We start from the raw sequence: 14022 nt of genomic DNA, 5'->3' as shown, positions 1-14022 counted from the left end.
CCCTGACTACCTCTTTCTCCTCAGCCTGGACCTGAGCATGGTCTGAAACACTGCCTATTCTCAGTGGTGTGGCAAATGCCTGAAAAACAGCAGATTTGACAGGCTTGTCCAGCCAAGAGCTGGACCACTGTGCGGGTTCAAATCTTGATCCCACCTGCCTGGATGTTTTTCATGTGTCTGGCCATGCATGCTTACTGTGCTGACCCAAGACCCCTCCCTGCAGGGACCCTCCCTCTTGCTTTCAGATCTCAAGTGCTTGATGAAACACAAGACTTCAGTGCTAGCTGTTTTTACTTCTGCCAACTCCAAGAGCCTCTGAAGGCTGGCAGGCACTGGACAGAGTGTTTTTAAGCATAAGCAAAGTGCTGCTGGCTTGCATTATGTGCAGTGTCAAGCCTGCTGGATACTCGTGCTGACATTCACCAGAAGGAGCTGGATTCTATTTTTCTGGATCTGTTTCTGCTGCTGCAGTGGTCTGATCTGAATTTCTTTCTCCAGGAGAGTGGATGGAATTTGTTGATGTGCTCAGGCTGGCTCTGTAAAATGTGTTTTATTGCAGCTAATTCCAGGACAGGAGATTCACCTGGAATGGTTGCAGGCAAAGCCAGGGGAGGGAAGGGGGGAACTTTGCCTGCAGCATTTCTGGAGCATCTGAGCTTCAGTGTGCTGGTATCCTCCCTGTGCTGATGCTCTTGTAGCTAACCAGAGCCCAAAGAAAATACATGACATCCTTTAGAGTCTGGGATGGGGCTACATCCCATTCTTCAGAGGCTCTGGGAGTGCATCTGCATGGCCTACACTGAAAGAGGGGTTTCTGGCCTTTGCTGTCAGCCCATTCCCCCGGAAAAGCTGTACCAGTCTTGGGCTGGTGAGGAGCAGGTCCTGCTCAGCTCGCAGGTGGGGAGATGCAGTCAGAGATGGGATGCAAAATGTCCCACTCCCTCCTGGTCTCTCTGTTACCAGCGCCACAAGTTGGCTGCGTTGTTTTCTAACCCAGGGATGCCCTGGCCACAGCTGGAGGAAGGAAGGGTGCTAAGAGGCTGCTGGAGGCTGAGAGCCTAGCTTGGTGGCAGCTGTGCCGCAGCAAGGAGGAGCTGGAGGTGGTGAGTACACAGGGGAAGAGGTAACTTCTGCTGCTCCCAGGTGTATGGCTCTTAGGTGGGAGTCCAAGACCCTCATTTTCCCTGAGCTAAAGGGAAAGCGGAGGCACCCGGTCCCTGTTTCCTAAATCCAGCCTCCCACTCGCCCTGGCTCTAACCATTCCCACACCACCTGCCTCTCCCCTGTGCAGGGAATGACCGTGGGGAGGTGGATGGGCTCTCAGTCTCGCCAAGCAGCCGCTGCGGCAGCCAGACCTGCTTTGGGAGCAGCAGCACACTTCGGCCAGAGCTACCCCTTCCTTGGGGGAATGTCTGCGCGTGCTCCTTGCCTTTTTATGGTAAGGAATGTCTTTGCAACACGTTAATTAAGAGCGCTTATGGCAGCCAGCACTGTTCCAGACATTCTCATAGCTGAGCACTTCACGGACCCCGCTAAGAGTTGAGCGTGGAGCTGAGAGATGCTCAGACTGAGGGAAGGGGGCAAGGGCCTGACTTGGGGCTGCCCACAGCACTGGGGCTGAACCCCTTCTGCCTCCCCTTTGCTTCCTCCAAGGCTCCTGCGGGTTTTAATGCTCTCCACTCTCCTCCCGTCTTGCTCTGGCTGTCGGTGAATCCCCTCACACAGATGGGGACAGGCTGGGGGACGTGTCTCTGATTCCCAGGGTTTTGGAGCTGGAGCCCTGTGTCTCTGTTGGGTTTTTTTTGCTGCCGTGGGTCAGCCTGGGGGGATGTGCCAGGGTCTGGGTGTGCAACCTACTCTCGTGGCTTCCTTGGCACCAATTGTTATTTTGGGGTAGCAAAAGGGGTTTGTCAAACCCTGCTGGGATGGGGACCGGCTCTGGGGTCCCTGCGGCCACCCAGGGCTGCTACTGGTGCAGTTTGCAGCTGGGAGCTGTGTACGGCAGGGACAAGGGTGGGAGGCTCAAAAGCCTCAGTCCCCACCCCCCTTGGCTGCCTCATCATACTGGGGAGCAAGTTTGGTAAAGTGTTTGAAAACAAAACAAAACCACAAACCAAAACAATTTCTTCAACCCCGGTGATAAATCTGTGTGCTGGAAAGCTTGCGCTAACCTGAGGTTTCAGCCAAGTGCCCCTCGTTTCCCTGCTCATCATTGGGCTTGATGGGAGCTGAGTTTAGCCTATTTATTTTCCGCTTCCAGTTGAATCTGCTTTTATTAAACTCTAACTGGAACATGGGGACTTGCAGTGGTGTTCATTTAAGATAAAACCTGCCAAGGGGACAGACCAGGGCCTATCCCCACTCAACTGGGAGGGTGCTGAGTGGCAGCAGGTTATGATGCTCTTGTCTTTTTCATCTGGGCCTGATATGCTTTGTTATTTGGGGTGCAAAGTTGCTTCCCACTGTGGTTTTGTGTTGGCAGCAAAACCTTGTGCTTGCCCGTGAAGGGCTCATCGAGGCATGGGCCGGTTGGGAGGGCAATGGTTTCATCCTCAGACAAGCAGAGGCAATGGCAGATAAGCTGGAGGGTGCTTTTTTCTATTTCTGCAGTATCCTGTAAGTGGCGTAATGGTCCAGCAGCTGGCCCAGGCTTCACTCTTGCTGCCTACAAATAAGTATGTACCAATGGATGGATGAGGATCCATAAAACAAGGAGGGCAGGTTGGATGTGTCAAACCGCAGAGACCTGTGAAAACCTGGACTTTGCTGTCTAATCATTGCAAAGCACCTGGCTGCTCCTGCATGGGGGTGAGAGCAGCCATGTGAGCTGTGGGGCGAGTCAGAGGGGATTCAGGGGTGCTGGAGGCAGAAGTGAGGTGCAGCCCCCCAGGCTAGTGCTGTGCAGAGCCTGTCCCGAGCCTGCCATCACCCTCTGCGGTCTTGTTGCTGAACAGTGACCAGAAACGAGCCGGTGTCAGTGGTGCCTACAGTCTAGGAAAAGGGGACACAGCGATGCTTTGGGCTGGGAGCTGAGTTAGGGGTGTCCTGGGATGCATCTTCAAAGTGGTCCTGGGGGTGGCTGGGCAGCTCTATAGCAGTTAATTGGTTAGGGCAGGGCTCAGCCACGGGCTTGGGAGGCTGTCGGAAAGGCTGGGGGCAGCTTTGTGCAGACTGGAGCTGTGCTTCTGAACTCCTTCCTTTGCGTGCTGGTTTTCTACTGTTCTCTTAAGCCATCCCCATTCGGTGCCTGGACCCTGCTGAGCCCCGGCATGTGCGGCACACGGGGAAACGTCTGTCTGTGGGTGGAGGGCAGTGACGTCCTCCCCAGCTCTGCCTTACAGACCCTCTCGGGGTCTCAGTCCCCAAGGATCTGTTCAGTCCCCAAGGACCTGTTGTGTCTCTGGAGCGCAGTTCCCAACTCCGCTAGTGCCTGTCTGGCACTCACCAGCGAGAGGGAACCAGGCAGCAACGAGATAGTGAAGTTAGTTTTCTGGGGGGGTTGCGTTAAATGTAATCAGTGGATGTGCTGGAAGTCTCTGCAAACCACTCTTCTTGTTCACACAAAATTATTTCTTGTGATGCTTAAAAAAAAATTGCTTGTCTTTCATTTGCTAGGCTTTTTTGCATGTCCACTTACACACTCCTACTGATTCTGTGTGTTCGACTGCAGCATCACAGCGCTGCTTTTGTGTCTCTCCAGCTAAAGACAGTTCCCAAGCCTCTCCTTTGAGGGATCAGCTTTGCTAAGCTTTGGCAAAGGCTTTACTTCATTATCGCGTTACATCCTTTTCATTGTGCCCGCTTGCCTTGCCCTTGCTTGGGAAGATGCCGGCAGACCATCGGGTACAGTGGTGGCTGCACAGCTGGTGTGTTTAGGGGGATGCCCAGGGCTAAGTGTCCCCTGGGGCAGTGCAGGAGGTGGCTCCTGTGTAATTTAGGGCAGGAGGCACCATGGGCAGGCTGTTGCATAGGTGCTAGTTTGTTCTTGCACACAGTTATTTGTCCTTTGCACCTTCTCCCAGCGTCCAGGCTGCTGCTATCTGACGCGGGTGACAGATGGGCCGTGGGATGCTCCAGCCGTGTTGTACCTGCAGCAGTCAGCCGCTTGTTCACAAAGCTGGCCCAGTGCCCCACAGCCTGCACCCTGACCCCTGGGATTTCCAAAACCCACCCCTTTTCCCATTGATTATTATTATTATTATTTATTTCTAAACCCATGTCTGCCAGGGCTGGATGTGAGCCTTGCAATAGGATGAGAGCGCCTGTGTCCCGGGGTGCTTGCTGTGCTGGTGTTACAGTAATGTTGGGGCTCCTCAAAAAGACCTAAAGCTGCAAACCAAGAAACCGCCTGCGGCAAAGCCGAGCCAAGGGGGAGCATCAAACGGCAATGTTGCTGCAGTGTGTATGGTTTTGATGAGCTGTTTTGAAAAGGTGACCCTTTTCTCCTCTGGCTGATAGTCATGGTTCTAAGCTGCTAACGCTATTTTGAGCCTTCTTTCCCACGCAATGCCAAAATTTTCAGGAAACAAACTGAGTTTACAAATCCACAGTAATTTAGTACTTTTCTGCTGCTGGTTGTGAGCCTGTTTTTGCCAGGGTGGGACTGCAGGATTCAGCTTAAGTGCTGTCACCCATCAGAGTTATTTCCCTCTTCTTTGGCTGTTTTGTGGTGGCCACGCTGCTGCCGAAGGATCCAACGTAGCTGTGAGAAGCGAGTCCCCAGAGACCCAGCCTTGCTGCCTCAGAGTCATCTCCCAGCCTGGGCACAGCTTGGCACTGGGGCTTTGAGAGGTCAGTAGCCTGCTGTGGCCCCAGCTTTTCCCACGGCCAGCTCGGGGGTGGCACCAGGAGCCTGCTTGGGGCTGGGGAAGAGTTTGGGGCATAGCTGGTCCCCATCCACCTGGCCCTGCTCCCCATGGGCCCCCTGGAGCCGGGTGCTGTGTGCTGGGTCACAGTGAACACCAGTAGCAAGAGCAGCAGCAGCCCCAATATAGCCCTGGGGGGCTGCTCCTCCTCTTGGGTTCTTCCCCCCAACACCCCAGCTCTCACCCTATGGTGAGATGAGATAGCTGGATACCAGCCTGATTCCTCCCCCCATCCACCCCTCCGCAGGGCTCAAAGCAAAGGCTTGCTCTTTCTCTGTGGATTTCGAGCCTCTCATGAGGGCATGGGGCAAGGATTGAGGCTTGCTGGCTGGCTGGTACATCTGTGAGCCACTTATTTTTATTTTCTTGTGAATTCTATAAAAAGATGAACTCAGGAGCAACTCCTGTCCTCTCTGGGAACTCAGCCCTGCATGAAGGGGAACAACCTGGGCTTTAAAGCGGGAACCGACTCCATGAGGTTTCCTATGGTGCAGCCCCAGCCCCAGCACTGGCACTGTGATGTCCTGCAGCATCTGGGGTTGAGATATGTGGGTGCAGCTGGGTGTGATGGAAAATTGGGTCTGGGGCGGGCGAGAAGGAGGGAAGTGGGGGTCAGTGTCCCTTCTGTGATGGCATGAAGGGACAGGGGACACTGCACCCCCAGCCATGCCAGCACAGGGACCGCTGTTCCTGGGCAGTGCAGAGATGTTGGGACAACATTTCCATCCCCAAGGCGAGGTAATAACTGTGTCCAGGAGAGAGGGTTGAACCCCTCATTGTGGGGGGGATCCATTGGAGCCAGATCCTGCAGCTCTCTGAGCAGAGATGGATGAGGGTGGGAGGAAGATAAGGCTTTTAGCTGTGTTGGTATGGCTGATTCAATGTTTTTCCTGGCTGGGAAGGGTTCAGTAGGGGAGATAAATGCAGATGTACGTAATGGAGCTGTTTATATGCTTGTTCTCTGTAACTTATGCCGTGAGCAGGGCTAGACTAAATATAATGCTTATTGATATGAGGCAGTGGCCGATTTATGGCCCTCTGTGTGGGGCAGGAAGATCTGGTTATAATAACAGTCAGCAGAGAAAAACAAATGTTTTACAGCCAAAAGCTTCCCAGAAAGAAAGGCCAAGCTGAGGATGGGTGGAGGGCAGCACAGTGTGGAGGAAGGCTGTGTCAGGACCCGGACCCTGGAGCAGACCCCCAGGGAGAGCCAGGGTCCCAGCTAGAAATAGTCTCCTACAATGCGTGCCAGTCCTGGGGAGCTCTGCCATGGGGATTCACAAGGAGGGAAATCTGTGCAGACATACTTAGACCCCCTTTAATGACAATTTATAGAGACCTGATCTTTACAGGTGCTTGGTGCTGTTGGGGTAAAGACTTGGGAATTGCAGGGATGCTCAGGATAGCTTGTCCCAGCTCCTGTGCGCTTTCACCGCCTCCTCTGGCTATGCTCTGCCACAGGGTTTTCAAAAGAGTTAATTGATCCTATTCCAGTGATGCTCTTCTGGTACCGAAAATGGTGGGTCTTTAAATAAAGCCCTCAGCTGCCGGCAGTCACAGGGCTCAGCTGCTCATGGAGCCTTTGCAGCGTTAAGAGTGGGGGTGCAGGAGCCATGTCAGCCTCTTGTGCGAGGGTACAGCTGCATTAAGGGGAGCGCAGTGCCATTCCTTGCGCCGCGGTGCCCCCCCCCTCCAATGGATGTGCTTGGACGTAACCCACTCCCTCCTCTGCCCCCACTGCCTGTGACTTCCCTTGGGCCAGTGGGTCCCACCACCCCTCCAGCACCCGCCTCTCCTCCAATGCAGACTGTGGGGTGTCTCAAGGGAGCTGGACACGGGATGCAGGGTGGAGGGTTTTATTGAGGCTTCCCCAGCTGGCTGGGGTCCCCCAGCACTCGCGCAGCCCCGGCTGTCCAGCCCCACGCCGCGGCTGCAGGAAAGCAGTGCCCATGCCCTGCTTTCCGCTTCTCCACAACCACCTCCCCTGGGCTGAGATGCTGAGCCATGCCCAAGCTGTCTGAAAGTATTAAAATCAAAATCCTCCCCCAGCGCTGACCCACTGATGTCCTCCTCTGCTTCCCCTGGCAGCGCAACCTCTTCTGTGGGGCCATGGCTGTGCTGCCCCTGCAACCAGCCTCCCTCCCTGCTGGTCCTTGGTGACCTCCAGATGCTCTGCAGAGCCTTGCAAGCAGCGAAATGGTGGGGATGAGCCATGGTAGGCAGCACAGGGCAGTGGCCTGTGCCCTCAGCTGTCCCATACTTGGAGTACAATGCTCATTTGAGCTACGGCTGCTGCTTCCAGCTGTGCTCCATCTTGGGGAAACCTCCTCCAAGCCACAAGCCCCAGGGAGACGTGAAAGCCCAGCCAGCACCAGCTGCAGGAGGAAGGTTTGTCTCCTGATTTCCACGCTTCTCTCCCAGATTTTCCTACCTGAGCTGGGTTTGTGCCCACGTGGCTGTGGACAGTGCTGCCCTGGGACACAGCTCCTGAACTGGGACACAAACAAACCAAGACTTCCCAAATGTCCCTAAAAGTGCACCCTGCTAACTCCAGCCAGACACTGCATCGGTTGGAGGGACCAGAGCTTTCCATAGGCTCCAGGTGTAGATGCAACAGGGTGTAAGTTTGTCCCTGACAGAGGAACAGGTGATTACACATGAGAGTTCATTTGGGGGTTTGATCTCTCTGCTCTCAGCAAGTGCTTGGTGGAAGCAAATCCTGCTGTTGGATCCACGGTCAGTTGCTTGGCTGAGTCTGTAGTCAGCAGCATCGCTTTAACAGTTATGATATCTGGGTGCATTTGAATGAAAATGGGTACGATTTGACGCATTTCAACCCAAAATGTATCCCATCCCCAGGCCTGCGATGCTGCAGGAGACCACAAAGCTGTGGGATAGGAAGAAGCTCTGCTAGGTGACTTTGAAGGTGATGAAGGAGCCATCTGCCTTCTGCTGGTGTCCCACCAGCTCTGCCTCCTCCCAGGGCTGGGCTGGGACCTTACAGTGCACGGAAGAGCACCTGGGCAGGGCTTCGCTGATGTGGGTCACCTCACTGAGCTCTGCCTCCAGCGTGCTGACAGTGTTTGTCACCTGGGCCACGTGCACCTTGTTGGTTGCCCTCTTGTGCAAGAGGCAGCTGAAGATCTTCTTGAAGCCCTTGCGGAAGTGTTTGGAGACCAGAGCGTAGACGATGGGGTTCACGCAGGAGTTGGCATAGGAGATGAGATGCGAGAGGATGCGGAGCACGTATGTAGCATGATTGAGGGGGAAGTACCCAAACCAGACGCAGAGGATGAGCAGGTGATGGGGCAGCCAACAGAGGCAGAATAGGAGGGCTACAATGATGATCATCCTGGTGACCTTCCGCTTGGCCACCTTGGACTCTGACATGTCTTGGAGAGGGTCCACGGATCTCCACAGGTAGTGAATAGTCCGCACATAAGTGAGGCTCAGGATCAGCACTGGGATGATGTAGCTGAAGATGAAGGTGCAGATGTCCATGACCTTGCGCTGGGAGATCTCCCAGATGGGGTGGCAGACAGTCAGGTTGGCCAGCTGGAACTCCTGGTAGTAACTGAGGTAAGGGCTTGAGAAGATGAAGGAAAGCCCCCAGATGAAGCAAATGGCCATGAGGGCGTTCCTGGGTGTCCTCAGCTCCCTCGAGTGCAGGGGGTATCGTATGGCCAAATACCTGCACAGGAAAGGGAAAGGGACATGACTGCAGTCCTGGGGAGGGCGCAGAAAGCTGCTCCAAGCGCAGACTGGAGAAAGGACAAAAGTGATGGATCTGAGCTTTCCAGGGCAAGTAGTCACGCACCTGATTCCCTGGTGCTTCTCAGGATCCCTGTGCATCATAGTGGGGTGAGGAAGATCCTCTCCCCTGACCCTGTCCCGACACCCTCTCTGCTCCCAGCAGTGCTTGTGGGGAAGATGGGGATGGTCCCCTTCTGTCCCTCTCCCTAATCCAGCAGCTCCTCACTTGATCATCAGTCTGTCTGGCACAAGCAACAGCAGCAGTGAGGATATGAAGGCAGGAGCAAGTCCCCAGGATCCCCAGACACCGTGTTGCTCATGCTGGCACATATGACAGCGTCTCACCCATTTTCAGTTCTGTAATTAGCTGGTTCCTTAATCACGACCAGGTCTGGGGGCTTGTGCAAGCTCCCTCTTGCTCAACACCTTTGTTCCTCCCAGGTCTGTGGGATGCAGAAGGAGAGGCAGACCCTGGCTGTGTTTTACCTCCTGGGGGGCTGAGGGGGGGGGGGAACCTGTCCCAACAGCCAGCACAGTGCCGTGCTGGGATGGCAAGACACATCCAGCCCTGCTCTGGGGCTGCCACAGCTCTTTCCCAGGTGACTTTCCCAGGGACTTTCCACAGCCCATCTCAGGTTTTGGATACTGAGCGGAGCAGCACTAGGAGCTCCCTGCCGCTCGCTTGCTGTGGGTTAGTAACTCACCAGCCCTTGCAGAGGCAGGGGCTGAGCTAGCATGGGGTAAAGCACAGGCAGGAGCAACAGGCTGCCTTTTACACAGCTTCCCAGCCAAAACCCACCCTGGGCCAGGCTGGGACAGTCACTAGGACAAGGGACAGCACTGGCACAGAAAGGGGCTTTTTGGTAATAAAAGGGGAGGGTGGGAAAAGCAGTGTCCCAGCTCAAACATCCCAGTGTCTTTCTCCTCCTTGAGGTTTGCCTGCTTTGCTGTGGGCTGTTGGGAGGGTAGGGGCTCTCTCCACATATCCCAGGAAGAGCTGGGGCAGTGCAGGGACGGAGCTTTTTGTTTCTCTGGTTTTCTAGGGGCAGTGCAGGGACTGAGCTTTTTGTCTCTCTGGTTTTCTATCCCCCCTTCAGCTGCCAGAGCCTGCAGACCAGTCCTACAGCTTCAGGGTCTGAAAGCTTCCTCCAGCTGGGCACTGGGGACAGGGGTCCCAATCAAACTCTCTCTACTGGACCCTATCCTTGGTGGTTGCGTTTCCTTGCACAGGGGAACTGCGAAATGCTCCTGAATTCCCCCAGGAGTCCTGGGAGGTTGCAGCCATCAGGGCTTCGTTCCAGGGGATTCTGTCCCCTCTCCTGCCTGGGGGGGTGGGATCCAGAGAAGGGGGAACCTCAGCCCCCCCCTCCCCTTTCCTACCTGTCGAGGGAGACGGTGGTCAGGGTGAAGCTGCTGGCATACATGGTGAGGTAGATGAAGAAGTGGACGGCCTTGCACATGAAGGGCCCGAACACCCAGCCCTCCAGGGTGTAGATGGTGGCTTGGAAGGGGACGCAGAAGAGGATGAAGCAGAGGTCGGCCACCCCCAGATTGAGGATGAAGAGGTTGGTGGTGTTCTTCACCTGCCCGTTCCGTAGCAGCACGGCCAGGACCAGGCAGTTGCCCACCGTGCCCACGAGGAAGATGATGAGGTACACCAGCGGGATGATGACCGATTCGGGCTGCCAGCCCACCTCGGAGCCCACCGCCGAGCTGTTCATGGCCGGGAGTGCAGCGGGGATGGACGGGGGGAGCGTGCGTGGAGAACGCACTGGGGTGGCACGCAGGGGGTGCACGGAGAGCGCGGTGGGGATGCACGGGAAAGGGGGCGCACGGAGAGAGCAACGGGGGGTATACCAGGGATTGCACGGGAAAAGGGGTGCACGGAGAGGTCAGCGGGGAGCGCGGCGGGGATGTACGGGAAAGGGGGCGCACGGAGAGAGCAACGGGGGGTATACCAGGGATTGCACGGGAAAAGGGGTGCACGGAGAGGTCAGCGGGGAGCGCAGCGGGGATGTACGGGAAAGGGGGTGCACGGAGAAGTCAGCGGGGAGCGCAGCGGGGATGTACGGGAAAGGGGGTGCACGGAGAGGACAATGGAGAGCACAGCGGGGATGCAAAGGAAAAGGGGGTGCACGGAGAGCGCAGCAGGGAGCGTACCTGAGATGCACGGGAAAAGGGGTGCAACGGAGAGCGTGCGGGGGGACCCGCCGGGGCGCACGGAGAGCCGGCCGGGGTTACACGGTGGGAGGTCGGGGTTGGGGGGGGTGGAGGACGCACGGCAGCCGGGCGCCCTTCACCTCCTCCGGCTCGGCTGGGAGCCCGCGGCCGCTCGCTGCGGCTCCGGCGGTGCGGGGCGGCTCGGCTCGGCGCTCTCCCTCCCGCCGGCGGAGCTGGGGGGGGAGACGGGCGGAGGGGGGGGGGGGGCTCCCGGGCGGCGGCGGCTCCCGCCCGCCCCCGGGGAGGGGAGCCCGGCCCGGCCCCCGGTTTGCTCCGGGAGGGGGGCGGGGGTGTAAATCCGGCGGGGTAAAATGTCCTTTGGTGGGCTGGGGTAGCCGAGCTGGACACCCAAAGTGGGGTGTCCGGGTGGTCTCCCTTACTGCTCCCCCCCGCCGGTAGCGGTCACTGGGAGAGGGGTTGTCTAACCCCAGGGGCTGCGGCGTGTATTTTTTTAGGAATGGGGTCCTCTCGGGCTGCAAACGTGTCCAAATTGTCCGGTACGCAGCTAAATCCTTGCACCTAAACACCCCAGAGGCGAGATCAGGTTTGCGGGAGGATCTGTATTTCTCCCCAGGGGGTGAGGGATCAGGGTAAATCACTGCAGCGAGAACAAATCTTTTTCACATCTGTCTTCTTTTCCTGCCTGCAAAATTGCCTGGTTTGTTCCTTCAGAGCCTTCACAGATGGAAGTCTCAGGACTGGCCGGTGCAATCAGCTCTCCAAGGACACTTTATCTGGCCCCCAGGCTGTCTCGCTTTATTCCTGTGGAGAGAGAAATATTTAACAAATCAATTACTCCTATACCTAACCCACTCCACAGCTTCTCAGTTGTCTTGATGGACGCTCAGATCTAAGCCTGCTGGCAGTGCTGGGAGGTCTGGGGACAGTCACAGCCCTGTGACATTGCTGCCGTGGGACAGAGAACCCCCTTCACCCTCAGCAGCCCACGAGCAGCTCCACCAAACCGGCTTCTGTTCGGCTCCACAGACGAGGTACATGGGGAAGCGAATGCACAGGGAAGCAAATACACCACTTTGTGGTGGTGTGAGGACGCTCTGTTCCTGACGTTATCTCGCAGGGGAAAGCAGGCAATTAGGAGCAGTGCCGCAGAATGCCAGGTATCCCACAGGGCACAGCAGGTGCTGAGACACAGCAGCGCAGCTCTGCCTTCCTCTCCTGGTCCCAGACTGGCCACATGCCCTCGGGGAGTCACTTCTGCCCTCGGCGAGGGCTGCGCCGCATCCCCAGCCACGGCCCTGGAGGCTGCAGGGCCAGCTTGTGGGGAAAGCCCAGCCCCAGGGAGCTTTCACCCTGCGGGAACTGCCCCAGCTCCCTGTGCCCTCAAACAGCCACAGCAAGGTACCGGCATTTGGGTTTATTGATGCTAGCGATGTCTTTGGTCTCCCTTGAGCTCCCGTCAGCTCACAGAGAGGCCAGGTCTACCCTCGTGCTGCAGAGTGGGACTACTAAAACACCCAGTTTCTTCCCAAACACCAGCGCAACTCGCCACCCACGGCATTGTAGGCAAAGATCAGTAGGAGGATACCCCATCCAGAAACTGCAAAATAAATTCCTGGCCTGAGATGTAGATGGGTTATTTGGGCAGGGGTGCAGCAGGCTGGGGATCTGGTCTCCAAGGGTGGCTGAAAGCAAAAGGAAAAGGCACATAAGGCTACCAACCCTCCCAGGCTGCAGGGGCTGGTGGCACAGGGATGGTCTGTGCATGGTGTGAGTCTCTGGAGCTGGTAACCTCCAGTGGGTTTATTCTTCACAGCTCTCCCTGCGATGCCAAAGGTGGCTTAGACCCACCACTTCACTGCAAGGCTCTCAACCAAGGCTCTGCTCGATGTAGTGCCACAGGTTTGTGTTGTCCTCCTCTCCTTCTGCCCTGGGGGAAGAGCAGAGCCAGCTCTGCAGCAGGAATCCACACACCAAGCCAGCAGTTGACAGTTTTATCCTCCCGCTTACAGACTCCAGAGGAGCAGCAAAGCTTCGTGCCAGCATATGAGGAAGGCGGCATGGCAGAAACGTGCCTGTGATAAACCTGATGGCTGTTCTGCTGTTGGAGTGGGTCCTTTGGTGTGCGACGTGCACATGTTTGCACTGGGGCATCTGACTGCAGGTGCTGCAGTGCCAACCTAACCCAAGCCTGTCTGAACCACCATGGCCATGAGAGAGGAGCTGTTGTTTGTAAAACATGCTTCAGTTGACGTGTGTCTGCTTGGTTCAAGCATCATCCTGAAACGCAGTTTGGTTTAGATAGGGAGTGGATCTCTGGGAGATGCAGTGGAAATCCAAATCAGACAGAAATGGCTTAAAGGATTTACAATGGAAAGCTGCAGCTTGAGGACTTGGGTTTTCTTTTTCCTCTTTGAGCTTTCATGTCCGCGAGAGGGAGGGAGAGCTTTGAAATCAGAGAAAAGAGATCATAGCTGAGCCCTCAGAAGGGGAGAGGAGCAAAAATTGCTGCTTGCTGTTGCATGGCAGCAGCAAATTGCAGCCAGCCTTGCTGGCCCCAAAGGCAGGCAGAGCCCTGGGCTGGCAGAGACAGGTCGGGGGGGTGAGCCCAGTGGGAACAGCTATTGGAGCGATACCGAAAAAGCCAGTTGAAGAAACTCTCTAAGACTCGATTTTGGAGTTTTAGAAAGCAGGCGTTCTTTATTGCAGCGCTGGGTGCACGGGGGATCACTCCACCTATCGTGCACACTGTCAGGCCTAATTGTGCAGGTTAAGTACATGTTCTACATACATATTCACTAGATTTCCAAGAAATGTTGTACATATTCATTAGTTTTCCGGGAAACTATGAGCATATGCAAATGTCCTTTACGCAGGTGCATTGAAGGTCTCCGGTGGTCTTCAGGAGTCCTCTGGTGGTCTTCCATAGTCTTCCTCACTTGTCCGCTACTTGACCCTCCTCAGGTGATTCTGCGCAGTATGGGCATTTACATGTTTTGGTATATCTTATCCTAAAGAATGCTCGTTAGTCCCTAAAAATGCTTGTTAGTGCACTTATTATCTAAATTTTCATTAGTGATGTAAAACTATATGGCTAATTTAAGCTAAATTATCTACAGGGACGGGAACAAAGGCAGGAGTTCTTATCTTTTCTGGCCCTATCTATCAGGCAAGGCCTCTGCTTCTGCCTTCTCAGCAAGATCATAAATTCATCAAACATTTAATT

The 14022-nt window shown here is 55.7% G+C and overlaps 1 protein-coding gene across 1 annotated transcript; it reads right to left on the bottom strand.

The window, feature by feature from the left end:
• Positions 1-7775: 7775 nt before the first annotated feature.
• GALR2 (galanin receptor 2) lies at positions 7776-10354 on the bottom strand. The gene is made up of 2 exons (XM_075043879.1): positions 9999-10354; positions 7776-8556 (listed from the first exon to the last, which is right to left on the bottom strand). Exons 1-2 carry the CDS (start codon positions 10337-10339, stop codon positions 7776-7778), a joined length of 1122 nt encoding a protein of 373 aa, XP_074899980.1. The 5' UTR covers positions 10340-10354.
• Between the last annotated feature and the right edge of the window lie 3668 nt (positions 10355-14022).

The sequence above is a fragment of the Buteo buteo genome, chromosome 13, assembly GCF_964188355.1.
Source record: "Buteo buteo chromosome 13, bButBut1.hap1.1, whole genome shotgun sequence".
Taxonomy (NCBI): Eukaryota; Metazoa; Chordata; class Aves; order Accipitriformes; family Accipitridae; genus Buteo; species Buteo buteo.
The sequence above is the reverse complement of the archived record's forward strand: the minus strand, read 5'-3'. Positions and strand labels throughout refer to the sequence as shown.